Here is an 18,551-nt window from a genome sequence, read left to right on the forward strand (position 1 = left end):
GTGTACAATAAATTAGAAAAACTTCATCTTAAAATTTTCCTTTGATTGTGACACCATTAACACTGTTTTTTATTGCGTGTGAGAGAAGGCTAATTTTTATATATTTTTTTTTTTTTTTTTTTTTTTGCACCAAAATAAAGTAGGGTGCTAGTAATCTTTAGCTTTACCCCTCCACCCCTTATTTTTTTTTAAAGAGCCTTTATAATAACTATGCTTAAATGGAACCACCAGTAACTAAGAAACCACTAAATAGACGGTCAAGTATCTCGAGTGATAATTCCAAAAAGAAATCTTCTAGAGCATGTGCACCATGTCGAAAACGTAAGGTGAAATGCAATGGACTACAGCCTTGTGATCGATGCTCTAAAACAGAAGCCGCTTGTATCTATGATAAACCTCAACAAAAAAAGGATACACCTAAACCGATGTCTGAAAATCATGAACCGAGATTAAAGGCCTTGGAACAATTTCTAAAACAGTTTTCGATCCTTCTAGATAAGAATGAGCCAGAACCACCAATGTTTTCAAGTCAAGTAGAAAGCAGTGAAGACCCTAAACCACATAGGCTATCTATCAGTACTACCGGAAAAGGGTTTTATGTACCTGACAAGTATCTTCGAACTGACAGAATACCCGATCTATATAAACCCGGGATGAGCGATTGGAATCCAGTCATTCAAGAACTCATTCCCACCTTAGAAACTTATATACCAGTCGAACCTATAAGAGAAAATTTGATCAGTATATACTTTCAGTTTGTCGATCCAGTCATACCAATCTTACACAAAGCATCCTTTTTTCAGCAATTAAGAAGCCGTCAACCTATTAATAACCTGTTATTAAATGCTATATATTGTGTGTCGTCAAGATGGGACTTGGGTGCGCCTCCAAGTGGGGAAGAGCCGCGTGGATGGGGTTTCTATCAAATAGCAGTCAATTTATTAGACCAACAGCAGCAAGTTAAATTATCAACCGTACAGGCTTTATTTCTATTATTAAAATATAATGAACACGTCAGACGGCCTGGGTTTATCTGGCGGACAAGATACTACTTTCAAATGATTGTACGCATGTGTAAAGACTTGGGTCTACCACGTGATATAACCTCTACATCCTCTAATATCTTTATAGAAATTGAAAAGCGAAAAAGAATATTTTGGGCCGTTTATTGTTATGATGTGATGATGAGGTATTTTAAATAGTACAATCCCAAGCAACCTTAACTAATCTTGTTCTAGCATCGAAAATGGTACTCGACCTAACTTTAATATCGTACATTGCTCGCTTGATATTCCTCACGTCTTGGCAGATGAGGCACAAGAACACGAAAAAATTATGCACTTTATTCTCTTGACAAAAATAATGCGTAATCAATCGGATATTGTGGATTTTTTACATGTAAAATACAATGACCGACAAGGAAAATCATTCGATCAGCTCACTCATGAACTTAAAACCACAATCAATCTCATTACCTCCACCACCAAATTTCCCCAAAAGGAATGTATGTGCTACACAACTTGTTTTCTATATCTCGCTTCTTGTTTTGCTACTATACTGCTGCATCGTCCTTTCGCACTGTTTCATCAGCAACAGGACACTCTATCTCCTATAACAAGATCGCATCAAAGCCATTGCACAGAGGCAGCCATTAGAATAAAACTCATAACCGAACTTATATTAGAGTGCAATGCCTTTGAAGACATGTATTGTTCAATAAGAGGCATCCAACAAATCATTCATTATCTTTCGGCTGCAGTCACTATTTTTAAAGAAGGGAATTTTGAACAAGATCTCCAAATGACGATGCGACTTACGCAGACACTAGCGTCAATATCACCTGCGACCGAAGTAGTTGGAAACAGAAATAGACCGCCTAGACCATCTATGTCTGCACCTATGACGACAACTAATTTATTATCACCAGGTATGAAACGACAGAAGCATAGAACAGCAGAGACAGTATCTAAGCGTAAAAGTCTGCATTTGCCCGACGCACAGCAATATCCAAATCAATTTGATGAAAGTATGACTTATTCCCAAGAACCACAAACTATGAATACCTATGATAACTCTATCTACAATACCACAAATAATGCTATGAGTATAAATTCAACAGCCCTTCCAAATATACCTAACCACCAATCTCTATTGGGGCTACTATACAACGAAGATGAGAACAGTACACGTAATAATATACCAACGTAAAAAATAAAATAAAAACAATTTAAATCTGTAATTTTATTTGCTCCAATCTTTATACTCTTGCATGTAAGCGTTGATAAGTTCCCTTTGGATCTATAATAAAACACGAATTAAGCAGCAATTATATCCAACTTCGACATAACTTACCTCTGTTGGTGTGATCATCTTCATTTTTATACGATACTGTTTTCTTTTTCTTTTGTTCAGCTGTTGTTGATCCTCATGCGCTTTCTTTTTCAACCTATTTTGCTTCTCATGCACACGACGATCAATTGCTGATGTAACTAGTTGACGGCGATGACTCTCTAGCCTTAACTGCTTGGACCGCTCTATCATTTGATCATATGCTTGGCGTTTTTCTTCGATTGTTGGTATTGCTTTTAATTCCTCTACATAATACTCCTGTTGTGGCGGCAAAGTCTCAATGATATTTTTATGCGGTTCAACAATTTTAGTCTGTGGATCAACAAACGAAACGATAGAAGGTGCGTCTTGATAGAAAAACAAAGAGCTAGGAGGTCGGGTTTCCTAAAAATTTAATGTGGGTTGGAGTCAGAATAAAAGTATAAAAAAATTAACACGACGGTTTTACTTTGACCATCTGGGTGCCTCTGCTTTTGTATAAGCATTGTCTATAATGCTCCTTCATGGTAGATGGTGGCACCTGATGTCGCTTGTCAAAAGGACAAATCATTACTTTTTTTTGTTCCTAATTGATCTGTTAATGACCATTCCCATTTTGGTTTCAACATGGACCATTTACAGTTTGCCACTGCTTTAACTGACTACGCGTCCATCCCAGCTTCTCTAAAATTTCATTGATCTTTTCATTGGCCTTTTCAACTCTTTTTGATATCAATACTAGTTGGTTGTGTCTTGTATCTATATCCATTTTTGAAGTGTAAAGAAAAAAGAGTGGACTCGTTTTTTCTCCAGTCAGTTAAATGATATTGCACACCGGCCCCGAGAAATTTGTCATTCTAAACAAAAAAGCGTTTATCACGAAATCAAACAATTCAAAGTAATATCCTTGCAGTATCTACCTGCAATCGTTCATAATATTAATCGTATGTTTCAATGGATATTTATGAGATAGTTGGCAATCATGACAAGGAGAAAACTTTAGTATGACAGATTTTCTATTGTTTTATTTGCTTTGTTCAAGCAGCATAGCGGCATAATATTGTCTTAAAATAATTGCCTTCGATCGTATCATATATTTGCTTTTTAAAAATAAAAATCGGTGCGAATCTTCATACTCTCATTATAAATTAACAATAGAGGATGCAAACGTGGCAATGATTGGACAGCCAAGGAACTGGCCTGAAGGCCTAAAGGAGCAGAAATATCGTAACTAGGCCGATCGGATCGTGAAATCATCACGGAGCTCGATGGTAAAACCAACAATACACTTTTCTACCGTCAAATACTACATTCCCGTTGTTATGACGCGAAATCTGTTATTGCTTTTCGGGAGAACTTAATACGGATATTGAGATTTCGTTTTTTTTTCTTGTATGTCTGCACAATCGTGTGATTCTAAATCTGATATAGGACCTTTTATTATAATATTTTGAACGCACTTTTACATTTTACGTCATCTCGAATATATATTAGGAATTTCTCGCTTTGATTTTTTGTATTTTTATGCTTGGCTAAAAGGCTGAAGATTGATAAAAGCTATTAATACAGCAGTAGGTCTATTCTCTTTTTGATACTCTCCGTCTATTCATCAAGGCACGCTAAACCATTTACGTAAACTTTCAAAAAAACACACTTTTTGACGCAATTTGTCATTAATTCTGGGTAGACGGTGATATCATGATTTATTTTTATCAATTGCAGATTATGATAAAGAACAGCTGATACATCATAGAATCTCTATCAAATCGCATTGCAGGAACGTATGAAAAACCTAGTTAGCGAGCTTTATAAAACAAAACACTAGCATAATTTCATGTTAAACTCTATAATATATAACTGCGTGAGTGTCTCTTTTGAATACTCAACGTTCTCTTGCAATTGCATATTTTCAAGCTGTTTTATTCAAAAGAAAATTACAAAGCCTGAACGGTTAATCTTCCTGTCCCAATGGTAATTACATCATAGTTACATTTTTTTTTTTTTTTTGGTACCGTTTAGAAACTTACTTTTCGGACCGTAGCCAATTGGGTGTAGCAATTACATCACTGTGGTACAAAAAACCTAAAACAATTTCTGCATGACGTTGAAACGGGAAGTCAAAATGTCTCCACACTTTCTGTTTTTATTATGGACAAATTAGGGCAAGCTTTTCACCGTCATTTCATTATATCATTGTTTTTAAAATAAATGGTATATAAGGGTCCCCAATTTTACGATACCTTTTCTATTATTATTCTTTACAAATAAAATCTTAAAAATGAAATTTACTATCGCCTCTATCTCAGCTGCTCTCTTAGCCGTCTCCACCGTCTCCGGTGCTAGTATTAAAAGACAAGAAGCACCTCAAGACCAAACTGCTTCTCAATATCCTGCCAACATTGATTTAGGTTCTCTCAATGGAACATGTAAGTCTATATATCACTTCGTCTGTAATTTGGTTCTTTTATCTAATATATATCATTAATGTAGGGTACTTGACTGGTGTAACTCAAAATGTTTGGGATCTTTACAGCATCGCTCAAAAGACCATGAACATTGATGTTAACTGTCTTCAAATGGATGTTTCTCAAACTTCTAACACCTCTTTTGATGCATTTGGTTCCACCTTACTGACTCACACTGGCACTGATGTTGGCGTCAATGCATCCGCTGCCTCTGCTTTCTTCTTACAACAGCCCGATAGCTCCGTCAACTTGACCGACAGTGAATATCTCTGGACGGCCTATGCATCTCAAATCTTTGTTAATGAAGCTCAATGGAAGAACTTTACTTCTAACGGTCAAAGCCAGGAAAACAGCACTGAAAGTGGCAGCAAGGTTGTACCTGGTAGCAAGCCTGTCGAAGCTACTATCTATAGCAAGTTGATTGATTCTAATGCTGAACCTGGAAGCAACACTACAGAAAATGTCGATACCATCTTCCTCTGGGGTTCTAAGGCCAAGTTCATCGACGACTCTGAGTCCCAAAAGAGAGCTGAAGAAGTTTATGGTGTCATTTTATCAAAGACCTCATCAGTTGCTGAAGATGTCTTTAACAAGACACTTGCTCTCATGCCTTCTCAAATTGCCGAAAACAATGTTACTCTTGTCTTATTAGCTGATTCTTGTCAAGCCAATAGCACCAGTGAAAACTAAATCTTTTATTGTAAATCTTGTGAATACACACACCTATATCTAAACTCTACACCATCATTTTACCACCTTAATCTCATGATAACAAGAAATAAATAATAAAATTGGTTTCTTTCTGTATACTTTTAGTATTGTGTTCTTTTTTAGTTAGTTTGGTGATTTTGATAGAAGAATCAGATCTGGACTAAAAATTTAATTCTGCATAAGAAAAAGATTATGTAAACTTGGTTTATTCTCAGCCGCCAAGACTCGGGATAGGATATATTTGGCACATGGTGGCGAACCTTGTTTTAATTATAACTTTATGCTGAGCTTTTGCCAGTACGTTACTATAATTTTAACTCTGTAAGCAGAGCAATTCTGTATCAAATTATGCAAAAAACAAATACAAAAATATCAATGGGAACCCATGGGTTTTATTATTGCCTGATTTCACAATTATTTTTAGATGTAATGTACAATTGTACTTATACCACTATAAGGAGTATCACTCCGGTTTAGTAGCTTGACGATAAGTGGGGTCTATTATCGCATATACATATGTAAGGAATTTTTTCCATCACTCGCCATATCGATTATGCAGCCAGCTAATTAAATAGACTTTATTTGGGCTCGTCACTGACAGTGAGTCAGTTAGAATTCTGCACTTGTACAAACATAATACAAGAATGATAGCATTCTCGGCAACAGAGTATATTACATTTATTTATTTTTCTACTGAATCATACGTAATCCTTACGAAGACTTAAGTTCTTGTCAATTTAATCGTGCATTCTAATTCTACGTAAAATAACAGCTAGACACTTCACGACTTTAAAAGCAATTACCCCTAATTAGCACCTTCTTTATATACATCTTTTATTATATACAAGCGATATACAATGCCAATTTTAAACAGCAAAATTCAATTTTCTTGGTATTTTGGCATTATCATTACTAGCGTCCTCTTTTGCTTTACGCTTTAACCCAGAGATATAATCCGACGAACTCTCGCTGGGTCCAATATCTCGCTTTGTATTCATATATGGTAATTTCTCTGGTGCCGTAGCCAATGGCGTATTTCTAAAATATGAATGACCTAAACATTCTTCCGTTGTCCACCTACGACTTGGATCGAAAACCAACATTTGCTCCAATAAACTCAAAGCATCTGTTCCCGCCGCAGTAAAGTATTGACGTAAAGGTACTTTAGGGAATGTTTTAAACTGAATAAAGTCAGGCAAGGAACTCATGCCAGGCCAATCGATCTCACTTGGTGTACCCAAAGCATGAAAAATCTTTGTTAATTGATCCATGTCAGAATCGCCAGCAACATAAGGTGTTCTTAACATGAGTTCAGCAAAAATACATCCCACAGCCCATATATCCACCGCAAAAGAATATTCTTTCGCTCCAAACAAAAGTTCGGGTGATCTGTACCATCGAGTAACAACTTGTGAAGTCATTTGGTTTCCTGGATCCCCCCAGTCTCTTGCTAAACCAAAATCTGCAATTTTGAGTATACCACCACTAGTCAATAATAAATTGTTCGGCTTCATATCCTATGGTTCATACTTTTAGGCGATGTCTTCTTTAGCCGGTCGATTAAACTTACTCTGTGAAGGATGAAATGGCGATGACAGTGATCAAGTCCTCTAAGCATCATTAACAGCCAAGATTTTATGTCTGCTGGCATAAACAATATGCTCTTGTCTTTAATGACCTGTTCCAGATCTGAATCCAAATATTCCAGAACTAAATTTAAGTTGGTCTTATGGGAAAACACATCGATAAGCTAAAAAGATAAAATCAGTTTTATAATTTATAACGAAAAACATTCTAACTTACTTCAATGACATTAGGATGTCGCAATTCTTGAAGGTATTTTACTTCACGAATAGCCGTCAAGTCAAGCCCGTCTTTAAACTGACCCATTTTGATCTTCTTGATAGCCACTTTTCGTCCTGTCGTCACCATTCTACCTAATTATACACCCTTTATTAAATCATAATTATCGCACTAGAAAATTGAAAATGACTTACCACTATACACGACAGCATAGGTACCCTCACCGACTTTGGCATCTTTTACGTACTTCTTCTCAACATGAGTATTTACCTCTTCCGCATCATCAGAGTCCATATTGTGGAAATTTATTTGACAAAAAGGATCAGCTCGCGTCCCTCGCCCACATTTTTATTTTTTATGTGCTGAGTTGCGGCGTCCTAATGGCAAACAATACAGGAAACAGTAAAACTTCATGTTCATATGAAAATTTAAAAGTTTTTCAGACGAATTGGAATATTTGGTCAAATAGGTGATACTCACAGTGATATTAATTCTTAATCCTAAAGAAAACTGTGTTTGCTACAGCAATTTATATTTTTTGGCTTAAAAACTTTTAATGTCCTTCTTTTAACCAAATTGCTTTCTCTATAATTGTCATGGTGTTTCGTATTCATCAATAGTGTTAACAACTGATCGGCCTTTTACCTCGCATCATATATAAAATAGTTTACCGACCAAACCACATATGTGACCATTCAACTTTACTGCGTCCTCACTGAACATTCTCACACCAAATTCAATAAGAGGTATCGTGTTTTTAAATCCGGAAACGGAGCTGGCCTCAGTTTTTTACACTTAGCTAGCTATGGCCAGAAGGCATAAATCAGTGGTCAAAAATGACTTGTTTACTTACTTTATTTGACTAAGGTTGTTTTGATTCTCTTCATCCCAAGTTTGAAGAGTCCGGATACTAACCCAGACTTACAATTAACTTATCCTTTGTTTTATAAACAATCTATGTTCTTTGATAGAACATACTAGTCCAGGACACATCGGTAACCATATGAGGTATATACTATGTTTAACTACTACCACCGCCACTACTTTTTTAACAAGAGGTAAAACTACCAAAGCACTCACCGTTGCATCAATTGAAGCAATTATTGCTGTTGGAAAACTATAGACTGACTCATGGTTCCTAAGCATCTTCATCAAAATCTTTGAGGTTGAATTGGGCTTACAACACCATTTTTTAAAATTGTATATTGTGAAGTTCAATGCTTTATTCTGGTATTACCCGAAGGGAAGGAGATCCTTGTTATCCTGCTCTTGTATCCAGCCTTATGTCTATTTATACTCCAATGTATTCTATTTATTTTGAATGAATACGATTCTATATTTATTCCATATATTTTTTTTTTTTTTTTTTTTTGCGGGACTTTGTAATAATAGAGAAATTGCTATGACACAAAAAAATCCTGGTTCTCACTTTTATTATTCGTATCTTGAAACTAATTAAAATATACAGAGGCACGCATCTACCGTAATAATTTAACTAACCAGACCATATCAAACTTTTCATTAATTAAGTATTACACAACTAGTAGAATAATTCACGTTTTTACTTGTCTGTAATTTTTATTCAGAATTTGATAGTCGTCTATTCATTATGTTAGTGAAGATGTAAATGGCTGTTTGTTTTATATATTGCAATATTGTCAGGTTTTGTTTGGACTTAAATTTTTTAAGAACCCTATCAAGGTTTCTTTCCAAAACTTCAGGTTCAGTACAATGAACAACCCCATAAAGAGCTAGAGAGATTCAACAATGGTACAAATAAAATTCGTTACATAAATAAGATTCTATTTTCTGAGGGGTTACGATCTTTCGCACTGAATTTTATTTATCAACAATGGGTAAAACTGAGAAGGTTAGTAATTAATGTAATTATCTTTTGTAATCTGTTCTTTGACATTTATCCATCGAAGTGGTCATTTAGTTTTATCACATATATTCTTTTTTTCAAGCCTGGGTCCCTTAAAAAAAACCCTATCATGTTCTAGTTGGATAATTTACTTTTAAATATACCGCATACGCTTATATAAACAAATACCAAACTATTATTTGCTTGAGGTTTTTTGCGTTTTGAATAAAATAAATGATTTTGGTTTCAATTATTGACGCATAAACAGTCATTGAATTTGGCAGCATTTTTTTTCTGTCCAAGCCGGCTTAGGATAATCTTTTCACGTACCATTAAATTTGTAAGCGCGTCATAGTTTTTCAAGGACCAATCCCATGAAATTGCTTTTGCTATCAATCACTCTTTGTTCGTATTATACCTGCCACTATACCTTAAAATTGTTTCAACTTAACATCAGCTACCGTCGTATAACAAGAAATCATAGTCTTTAAAAATTCTTCAGCAATAGGACAATCTTATGATCAAATTGCAAGGAGACGGTTATGAGGCAAACCTAATTTTACAGTATAAACTAAGCATAGTAACTTCTAAACATAACAAGTTGGCGATGAGGAGCGATGGGGGGAGATTTTTTAATTTTAAGTCCTTTTACAAGAATCTGGATCCTTTTTTACGCTTCAATAACTATATAACTGCGTCAATCTACCATAAGTTAAAACCAGGGGTCAAAGATTTGTGTACGCATGAATAACACAAACATCCTAAATGTCTACCCACAAAATATTGGAATTCAAAATCAATTTATAAAAATCAATTCTACAGATAAGGGGATCAAAATGATCAGCAAAAAAAGAGACCCACGGATAGACATTCTTACTAGGATAGTTGAAAACATTTAAGATTAAAAAGATGTAGTGGTTGCTATTGGGACTGAAGATATGGATTTGAGTCCATAATTAGGGTTTATTAAAAATCAATGAGTTGAGGATATATGCTTGCCCAAAATATACTCGAAAAAATGATACAGACCATTGTGATGGTGTGAAATTGAGAATAATCAAGTAACAATCATGAAGACTCAATGTCAATTTGCCACCTGAAATGACAATGTTATACACGTACCTATGTAGGTAGCGAGCTATAATGATGTGTGGTACCTGTGATGACAATAGAGGAAAGAGGTTATACAGCCTATATATATCCTTTCATTATAAACGTGGCCCTAACTAAACTAGATCCTGCTGGGAGAAAATATGCCATAAGCGCTGATTATGTCGTATTTGATGTGACAATTAACTTTATTAGGATATCTATGACATGCTCAACAAAAACAATCAGCAAAACATTTTTTTTTGATGAACATGACCCAACCATTGACAAAAGCTTTAAGGATTCTTATGATGCAACAACAGTGCCTAAATTCACAGATGCAGCTAATGATGGCCACCAACAACGCTTTTCCGAGTTCAAATGTCAACACTAATTTGACACAATCACAAAATTTCCCTGCTCTTCCAATGCAATCTTTTCCTACTCTTCCAATGCAAACTTTTACCCACTCTTCCAATGCAATCCCTCCCTGCTCTCCCCAACTCTCAACGCCCTGATTTAAGTCGGCCTGCCATTCATAAACAAATGTTAACCAGAATACCGCGGCCTCGTCAAAGCAAAAAGCAAAGGCGAAAAAGCCTGATGGGTCAGCTACGAGCCTACCAGTTCCGAATAACATTTGTTCCTTTTTTACCTTTCTCTTTATATGATGTACACAGTCGTATACAAGTTCTTAAGTAAATCTAGTTTTTATATATCTGTATTATAGTAGCCATTTTCTATTCTTATCCACCATAAAAATCAAATTATAAAAAGTAAATGCCTTTCGTAGAAAAAGCTCCATTAAAAAATGTTTAGGTGACAAAAGCACAACAACAACAAAAACTTTCAATAATAAAAGTATTATATAGTCTAAGCAATAGTTTGAAATAGACTTTCACGGCTTTCAATATCTGACATGTTACTCATGATTCCCATATAAAAGTTCACTTTCAACAAAAATCTTCCAAATCTACACTGCTCCAGTATGGGATTCCGTAAAAAATAAAAAAAATTCCTTTTCCGTAAAAAATAAATAAAAGTTGGTTTGGAACTTTTGAAAGTGTCTGCTCGATTGCCAACATTACCACCAAATGCCACCAAGTAAGTGAGAAATTCGAGAGATAAAACAACGAATTAAGAATAAAATAAAGAAATTTAACGAAGTAAAATTATCAAACTGCAAAAATAAACTAAAGTCTTTATTATACAATAAATTGGGTTCTTTATATACATATTCAGGGCTGGCTGAATATCAATCATTAAAGTGAAACCTTTCAAATATACAATAGGCGTATTTTCAATTAAAGATCGAGCATATCATGGTATCTTCGAGAATCTTGTTATTGACAAGCGATCATATCATTGGATTGTATTATCTGGAATAAATGTATGACTATTGTTTTCTATATATTGATGAGTAATCAATGCGTAGTAAATAAAGTGTAGTAGCATGTATTTGAATTAAAGAGTAATGCAATAATGATTTATAGAAAGGTTATCAAATAAGAAAGAAAGAATTGATGATAGAGTTATATCTGTATATAAGCTCCATCACAACAGTAAGCATTGTAAGTTTTATTAAAAACTATGCCCTCCAAAACAATTTTGAATTGCCTAAAGTTCGCTTTTCAGATACTAAAATGATTTTCTATATGTTACAGAGGCGATGTTAACAGCAATACTAGTTCATTAGCCAAAGCTGATTGACAACGTTAAAAAACCATTTGCAAATGTAATAGCTCTAATTACAAGAAGTAACAACCGTCAAAAATGGGTCTTTTCTCCCCCTATTGAAAATGCACGTTCACCACCGCAGTGCAGAAAATAATAATTTGTGCAGTGATGTAAACAAAAATTAGCTCGTGTTTACCTCTGTAAAAAGGTATTGATAAGGATAAATCTAAAGGATCACAAAACTAAAATCAACAAAAGCTTGGGGGACGAGTTTTATGGGAAGGAGAAAATAGTTCTAAATGACGTATCTCAAATGTGAATGATTGATGCAATTCAACAAGTAGTATATTATAGAAAGTGCTGTATATGGCATACTTCGAATGGTGTAGCAGGACCCCTTAAAAAACAAACTTTTTGGTACCACCAAAAATGTACCCGATCCTAAGTGACCCAATTCTTGATATTTCATAAGCATTGTGGCACTTACGTTTTAAAAAGCCAAAAAAAATGCGCTGGTAGATACTTTCTCTTGCTTTTCTATTTACAGGAACTTAAAAGTGGCTGTACCTGCGTCTATAATTGACTCTTTCCTCCTTTCTTTTTAAGTATTTCGGGTGTGTGATGGACGGTAATATATAAATTATGCATTTCATTTATATGGAGAATTGGGCTCTTTTCCTTTATATAGCTATTCATGAAAAGGGGTTATATGCTAAAAACCACTATTGGTGCGGATCTAATAGTAAAAATAATATACTAATTACGCATTTGTATACTAAAAAAAAAACAAATTGAGGGGGGGGGGTGGTATAAAAATAGTAACAAGCTCATGAGATTTGTTTAACGATTACCGCTTATTTACGAGAATCTGGTTTCGCTTAACAACTTTTATTGTCTTTCTGTGATTAAAACACATTTGTGTGTTCAAAGGGTGCACTGCAAAAATTTAAATCCATTTCCTGTTTCTGAAGGGAACATTACCAGCTTACTATGCTTCCACCTGCGTTTTTGAAGATAGATTGCCAGAAAAAAAAAACTTGATTTGCCCTACTTTTTATACATTTAATGGCCAAACGTATGGTTGAACCAACGTTTTAAAAAGCGTTTATTGATGCCTTTAGAAAATAAACATTGGTAGAATGCTGGATAAAGTTTTGTGGATGCTCAATAGAGTCATCATAGCAATCTTCGGTTATTCTGGTGATAGTGGTTATCAAATTTGTTTGTTTGACGATCAATTTTTAAAAAGGCATGATTTATCCCGATTTTGATTTCAGGCATCTTTTTACTTTTGCACTTTCTGATAATTGACGTTGGCAGCTTTGATGGTTTCAAAGGTTCCACGAGCTTTTCTTGAAAAAAAGGGAGGTAGCAAAATTGCTCTTGGTCTGTGTGGTAGTTGTTAACCGTTGGGCGTTTTTTTTCCTAGGGTCTGTCTGTCAGATGCCTTAGGTTTATCTTTTAGAGATTACCTTTTTATTTTTTATCTAATTCTACATTGTCATACGAAATGAAGGTTTTACCATAACAATAGATGCTTTTTTTCTAGATGCATCTACGCTCCACCTCTACCACCTTTATAAAACCATCCTCGTCAAATAAATAGATTTTACAAAAAAGTTGGAAAAGCTGGTTGTACTATTTCTAGAAAGCAGGTGAAGTTTTTCAAAAATTGCGGAAAAATATTTTTTAAGGCAATCTAACTTCCGATAACAACGCAACTTCCTTAATGTAGTGTGCGGAGGTATTCCCTTGGAAACCAACATAGGTTTTGATGATGTCAAAACCCTTGGTGAACTGAGTTCTAATTAAAAGAAGGTAACAAAAGATTGTAAGCCCAACCAGTTTCACGTAAATTAGAAGGGGCGTTACTTGAGCTTGTTACCAATTTTATACCCCCCACTTTTTTTATGTGTGTACGCATAAGTGTTATGGGTATATAATGTTTAAAATTAGGATTCACTAATTGCGTTTTTAGCACACGCATCTTTTTCATGACTATCTGTATGAAGTTAAAGTATCCATTACTTTCTTTAAAATGAATTTATTACTGATGTGGAACCGTACATCACACACCTGAAACACTAAATATAACAAAAAAAAAAAAAAAAAAAAAAATACAAAAACTGACGCAGGTACAGCCATTTTTAAATTTCTAAAAATACAACTGCGATAGAACGTTTGAACAGAAAATTCGCCAAGACTTTCGTTCATCAACAGCCAAAGTACGCTTGATTATTTCCTAAGACGTGTTTTCGTGGCTATGTCTAAAAGCTGCGTAATAACAAACAATTTTGAGTGGCTCAGTATACACCGTTTGAGGTATACCATATACAACACTTTCTATTATATACTACCTGCCGGAACGTATAAGACATTCACTGTTGATGTAAGTCATTTAAAATTATTTCTCATCCTCATAAACCTCGTCGCCAAACGTTTGACTTTTGGGTATGTGAACCTTTTTATATTCTACTCAATACGCTATTAACAGGTCAGACACTTTCAAAAGTTTCAAGTCAATATTTATTTGTTTATTTTTACATGGTTTAAAGCGCATAACGGACAATCACTACAACATGTGATCTCTTAGGTACAGCCAAAAAGTATTGAATCATAAGCTTTGACTATGGCACAACATCTAGTTGGAGGTAGACCGTAAAATAAGCCTACTGTTTACTTTGAGAAAGATTTTTTTTCTTAGTAAAATAAGGATAACGACATCAATCAAAATGGCTTTAAACGCAATTTTTGTTCGCTGGATTTATTAAAAGAAAGTTGGTGTGGTCATTATAGAACATGTATGAAAGCTTCAAAACGTTGACCTTATCATTATTTGGTCATTGATAAAAGAGAATTCTGTAAAAGGAAATAAATCTACAAAACACGAAAACAATTACCGTATCGTAAATCCTTATGAATGTTATTTTAAATGCCCTTTCCTTTTTACCAAAGGGCTAACTACACGTCCTGTCCAAATAACTCGCATAAATAGCTGCAACTGCCATTACCTGGATTCAATTATTAAATCTTTTAAGGCTACAGTTTAAAGTTCCTCTCGTGTCCAACACATATTTAGTTAATCAAACAAACAAGAGAAAACAAAACAAACACATTCTTTGTTTTTTATATACTAATTTATTGGTGTTGTCATTTTTCTATATTACACCCTCCAACGAAATTTACATTCAAGAAAATTGCACGCTTTTATCTAACACTACTTTTGCATCCTCTCCTGCCCTTGGGAAGTATATTTACCGTAGACGTACATCTTTGTTTTTTCATTCGTACCCCCATTACTTTTTCAACACGTAATTGTCCTATTTCTTATCATGCTCGTATCATCAAGTCGAAATATACCTCTATTTGTTGGAATAGCATACCGTTATCGACGAAATATTGTTTTTTGTATGCGTTGTAATCTTCGGTCCTCTCGTGCTCTACATGCCATCTCGTGTAAATCCATTGCTTTTTATTGTATTTGCTGCATGTTTAAACTCACCAATATGTTTTGACCTTGACCTCTCCAGGTCTCCTTTGTCGATTAGACCTATTGTACTGCTTATTGTAAATAAATATGTCATAAAACGGATATCGACGTTGAACGGTTTCATGATCCTTAATAACAATTCAGCTTCTTCTGCATCGTCTAGAGACAGGCTCTATCATTGGTCTATAACTCCAATTTGTCGCTTGGGTTCCTTTACCAAAAGTGACCGTATTATGAGAACTTGTTGTCAATTTGGTGCAGTTATAAGCTTTCGGATCTCACGATCAAGTACCCAAACTACCTAATGAACGGTTGAAAATGTTTTAAAATTTGAGAAGCTAAAAATGAAATTAGAACAAAAAGGATTGCGATCCCCCATGCAAATATATTTACCTGTTCAACCTAGTTTTCAAAGGTGGCATGACGTTGGACATCTTTCCAACAATGTTTTTTGTCAGAATAAGGAAAAATGAAAGACGTGCGTTTTTTTTGTGTTGGGCGCTTGAATAGACAAGTCACAAAAGGACAACGGGCCGTCTTTAAAAAATATTTTTAGTTTTTGCAAAAAGTTGGTTCTACACAGAAATGACGAACAAAGAAGAACTTAGTGGCGTTAACACAATTGACTGTCAATCGTAAAGGCAAAAACTGTTAACTAACACCAACGTTATTCAGAATAAGATCTGACATACTCTCTTGCGAGGATGGTCATTCCTTAGCTGTTTTTTTGGTCGGTGTACAAAAATAGAAGGAAACGCAGCGTTTAAATTTCAACCCATGTCACTCCTTATGCTGCGACCAATAAAGTCACTCGTTCGACGTTATGACCTGAAACCGTTTCAGTTACACCTCATGTCGTATATTCCACCTCTTCCGTGTTTGGAAAAGACAATTTTGGAAACTGGTTTCTAATCATTCAACAAGAAGAAAAACAACAAGCTTAAATCTAAGAAAAGGCAAACGAACAAGGGAAATAAAATTCTCCAGTGCCTTTTCCGTTTCTATGGATAACGACGTTGACCAATAATTATGTGTTAAATCGACGTAATTTTCCCCTCTCTTTTAATTATGAAGTTATCTCATAACGCATGATGGGCACTGATCAAAAATCAGAGATAGCACACATCAACACTGAATAAACTGCTACAGCATAACTACATCATCAAAGCACACAGATTTTAAAAGTAGTTCAAATCAAATCTAGACAAAATTCCTGCATAACGTTTGGTTGAAGCACCATCACGATCAAGCAAAATGTTATATGTCCGTTTATAGAACATGATTTGAATTCTTTTAATCAAGACATATGGAAGTTTATTTATCTCTTGAAAATCATTTGCTACAATAAGTTTAAATCAAACAATGGATCAGGTATTACTTTGCGGTGATATACGAACAAAAAAAATGGTTTGCTCCTATTTTTGTGAATGAGGGAAATGAAAATAATAAAGGGTTTTTGGTGGTGAAGTAGTGCATGAGAGTCGTAAAGTATTGAACACAAAAGAGCTACCAGAGTGTTCGGCATCGGATAACGGCAAAAAGTGTCCGCTGTAAGCCAATTTACCTACAACAAAAAAAAATATAATTGACGATGTTGGTAGTGCATTTTATTTGACACATATCTTCATTACCGAATACAGAGTTTGTGTGCATAAAGACTTCGGAAAAGTGATTGTCGTTACGACTAGTACATTTACATCGTCTACCCTGCTCTTCGAAAAGCAAGGTTCTTTGTATTTTTTAGGATATTATCAGTCTGATTTTGAAGAGATAAACCAGGGTCTTTAAAGTCTTCACACCCTTTAAGTTTTTGGCCATTGCAAAAGCTACATCAAATAAAATCAAGTCGGGTCTTCTTGTTTTTTACAACCTCAGCAGCAGATATTTAGACCTTGTTTATATTCCAGTGCGCCTGTCTATAATGTATGTCTCCACTAGGCGTAACCCTGATAGATGGCTTTTCAGTGTTCCCACAATGAGGACTAGATGGGTTCTTGCTCCAGCATACAATAAACGGGGTGTAGTCCTTTTTTGGGCCCATGAGTATTTTTGTTGTTCCACTCTCCGTAAAGCTTGAGACAAATTGTGAACCACAAATCATATTCAGTTATTTAGCAATAGGCTACATCTTACGTCTTAATATAATTCGGCATTTCTTAAGGAATGTAATCTTCTGTTATAACAATGTTTTGACCTAACATTGTGTGTTGTTAGTGTACTGGGTTTAGGCAAAGAAAGAAAGAAAAACCGAAAGTGGGCAAAAAAAAAAAAAAAAAAAAAAAAAAAACCCCGATAGTGCACTTAGCACATCACTGTCATTTTAGTGAACCGAGAAACGGATAGTGCTCTTAGTCAGTGAAAACAGCGGAGTAAGTAGCCGACCGATTCAGGCGTTGTCTAATTCCCAAGACAAAACGTGACCGAAATTTGACCTCCACTTCGTTGCGGTAATTTCGACCTCCGTTTTGCATCGGGAATTAACCATTTTTTTTTTGTACTTACTTTTAGTGCTCTATCTGGACTTTTTAATTGTTCTGTTTTATAATCTTAGTTATACTTCTTATAAATACTTCCAATTAAATACATAGCATTTATTTCATAGACAGAATCGATTCGATATGACCCTTTAAATAATAAAATGATGACGTATTTTTATTTATAAGAAATTAACTTCCCCCTCTATTTTGTACTAATAAACCAGAAAACGGGTCGGATGTTATTTTTATTTTTATCTTCTTACAGCCTCTATGTACTGGATAAGTGTACTATCGTTGTATTGTCAACATCTGCAATTATAATAGTATGAAGACCCACTTTTATTTGGTTAATAATGCCTTGTAAGTTTGATTTGTTTTTACAAATCTTCAAAACATTTTATAGTAGGGATAGGAAACAGAGTTACTAGTTTATTGTGAACCTTGTTAGATGCGCACATGGAGTGAATGCGACTTATTTAAAGACGACTGACGATAAGTTTTTCCGAAAAGAATGATCACAAAAACATCCTATAAAAACAACGCTTAAGAATGTCTGGATATTTGTGGTATCATAATTGATGTTTTTAAAGAAAACGCTCTCGTGGATCCTCAACGCAGCCTTTTGTATCACATCATAGACATGGACA

The 18,551-nt window shown here is 34.7% G+C and overlaps 5 protein-coding genes across 5 annotated transcripts; 3 read left to right on the forward strand and 2 right to left on the reverse strand.

The window, feature by feature from the left end:
* Nucleotides 1-88: 88 nt before the first annotated feature.
* Nucleotides 89-2,225, forward strand: EV154DRAFT_503523 (fungal-specific transcription factor domain-containing protein). Its single transcript, XM_051600938.1, has 3 exons — nucleotides 89-718; nucleotides 773-1,189; nucleotides 1,239-2,225. The coding sequence occupies exons 1-3, from the start codon at nucleotides 219-221 to the stop codon at nucleotides 2,206-2,208; spliced, it is 1,887 nt and encodes a 628-aa protein (XP_051459395.1). The 5' UTR covers nucleotides 89-218; the 3' UTR covers nucleotides 2,209-2,225.
* On the reverse strand, nucleotides 2,226-3,463 carry EV154DRAFT_503531 (uncharacterized protein). Its single transcript, XM_051600939.1, has 4 exons — nucleotides 2,969-3,463; nucleotides 2,798-2,914; nucleotides 2,353-2,733; nucleotides 2,226-2,298 (listed from the first exon to the last, which is right to left on the reverse strand). Exons 1-4 carry the CDS (start codon nucleotides 3,095-3,097, stop codon nucleotides 2,242-2,244), a joined length of 684 nt encoding a protein of 227 aa, XP_051459396.1. The 5' UTR covers nucleotides 3,098-3,463; the 3' UTR covers nucleotides 2,226-2,241.
* A 1,037-nt stretch (nucleotides 3,464-4,500) lies between these two features.
* On the forward strand, nucleotides 4,501-5,608 carry EV154DRAFT_461892 (uncharacterized protein). The gene is made up of 2 exons (XM_051597570.1): nucleotides 4,501-4,754; nucleotides 4,819-5,608. The coding sequence occupies exons 1-2, from the start codon at nucleotides 4,607-4,609 to the stop codon at nucleotides 5,481-5,483; spliced, it is 813 nt and encodes a 270-aa protein (XP_051459397.1). The 5' UTR covers nucleotides 4,501-4,606; the 3' UTR covers nucleotides 5,484-5,608.
* A 590-nt stretch (nucleotides 5,609-6,198) lies between these two features.
* Nucleotides 6,199-7,621, reverse strand: EV154DRAFT_503534 (kinase-like domain-containing protein). The gene is made up of 4 exons (XM_051600940.1): nucleotides 7,502-7,621; nucleotides 7,308-7,441; nucleotides 7,075-7,254; nucleotides 6,199-7,021 (listed from the first exon to the last, which is right to left on the reverse strand). The coding sequence occupies exons 1-4, from the start codon at nucleotides 7,599-7,601 to the stop codon at nucleotides 6,371-6,373; spliced, it is 1,065 nt and encodes a 354-aa protein (XP_051459398.1). The 5' UTR covers nucleotides 7,602-7,621; the 3' UTR covers nucleotides 6,199-6,370.
* Nucleotides 7,622-15,231: 7,610 nt separating this feature from the next.
* EV154DRAFT_503543 (uncharacterized protein) lies at nucleotides 15,232-15,884 on the forward strand. Its single transcript, XM_051600941.1, has 2 exons — nucleotides 15,232-15,765; nucleotides 15,821-15,884. Exon 1 carries the CDS (start codon nucleotides 15,382-15,384, stop codon nucleotides 15,730-15,732), a length of 351 nt encoding a protein of 116 aa, XP_051459399.1. The 5' UTR covers nucleotides 15,232-15,381; the 3' UTR covers nucleotides 15,733-15,765; nucleotides 15,821-15,884.
* Nucleotides 15,885-18,551: the final 2,667 nt, after the last annotated feature.

Source organism: Mucor mucedo (assembly GCF_025094135.1).
Source record: "Mucor mucedo strain NRRL 3635 chromosome Unknown EV154scaffold_29, whole genome shotgun sequence".
Classification (NCBI taxonomy): domain Eukaryota; kingdom Fungi; phylum Mucoromycota; class Mucoromycetes; order Mucorales; family Mucoraceae; genus Mucor; species Mucor mucedo.

What these genes read in the sequence shown, in the direction of transcription:
- EV154DRAFT_503543 (XM_051600941.1), top strand. Translation starts at nt 15,382, where the DNA reads ATGCCATCTCGTGTAAATCCATTGCTTTTTATTGTATTTGCTGCATGT.
- EV154DRAFT_503531 (XM_051600939.1), bottom strand. Translation starts at nt 3,097, where the DNA reads ATGGATATAGATACAAGACACAACCAACTAGTATTGATATCAAAAAGA. An exon ending in GAGGCACCCAGATGGTCAAA is followed by an intron (nt 2,734 to 2,797) that starts GTAAAACCGTCG and finishes TTAAATTTTTAG; the next exon opens with GAAACCCGACCTCCTAGCTC. An exon ending in AGATGATCACACCAACAGAG is followed by an intron (nt 2,299 to 2,352) that starts GTAAGTTATGTC and finishes GTTTTATTATAG; the next exon opens with ATCCAAAGGGAACTTATCAA.
- EV154DRAFT_503523 (XM_051600938.1), top strand. Translation starts at nt 219, where the DNA reads ATGGAACCACCAGTAACTAAGAAACCACTAAATAGACGGTCAAGTATC. An exon ending in GAAACTTATATACCAGTCGA is followed by an intron (nt 719 to 772) that starts ACCTATAAGAGA and finishes CGATCCAGTCAT; the next exon opens with ACCAATCTTACACAAAGCAT. An exon ending in TGTTATGATGTGATGATGAG is followed by an intron (nt 1,190 to 1,238) that starts GTATTTTAAATA and finishes ATCTTGTTCTAG; the next exon opens with CATCGAAAATGGTACTCGAC.
- EV154DRAFT_503534 (XM_051600940.1), bottom strand. Translation starts at nt 7,601, where the DNA reads ATGGACTCTGATGATGCGGAAGAGGTAAATACTCATGTTGAGAAGAAG. An exon ending in CTATGCTGTCGTGTATAGTG is followed by an intron (nt 7,442 to 7,501) that starts GTAAGTCATTTT and finishes GTGTATAATTAG; the next exon opens with GTAGAATGGTGACGACAGGA. An exon ending in GCCATTTCATCCTTCACAGA is followed by an intron (nt 7,022 to 7,074) that starts GTAAGTTTAATC and finishes TATGAACCATAG; the next exon opens with GATATGAAGCCGAACAATTT.
- EV154DRAFT_461892 (XM_051597570.1), top strand. Translation starts at nt 4,607, where the DNA reads ATGAAATTTACTATCGCCTCTATCTCAGCTGCTCTCTTAGCCGTCTCC. An exon ending in AGGTTCTCTCAATGGAACAT is followed by an intron (nt 4,755 to 4,818) that starts GTAAGTCTATAT and finishes TCATTAATGTAG; the next exon opens with GGTACTTGACTGGTGTAACT.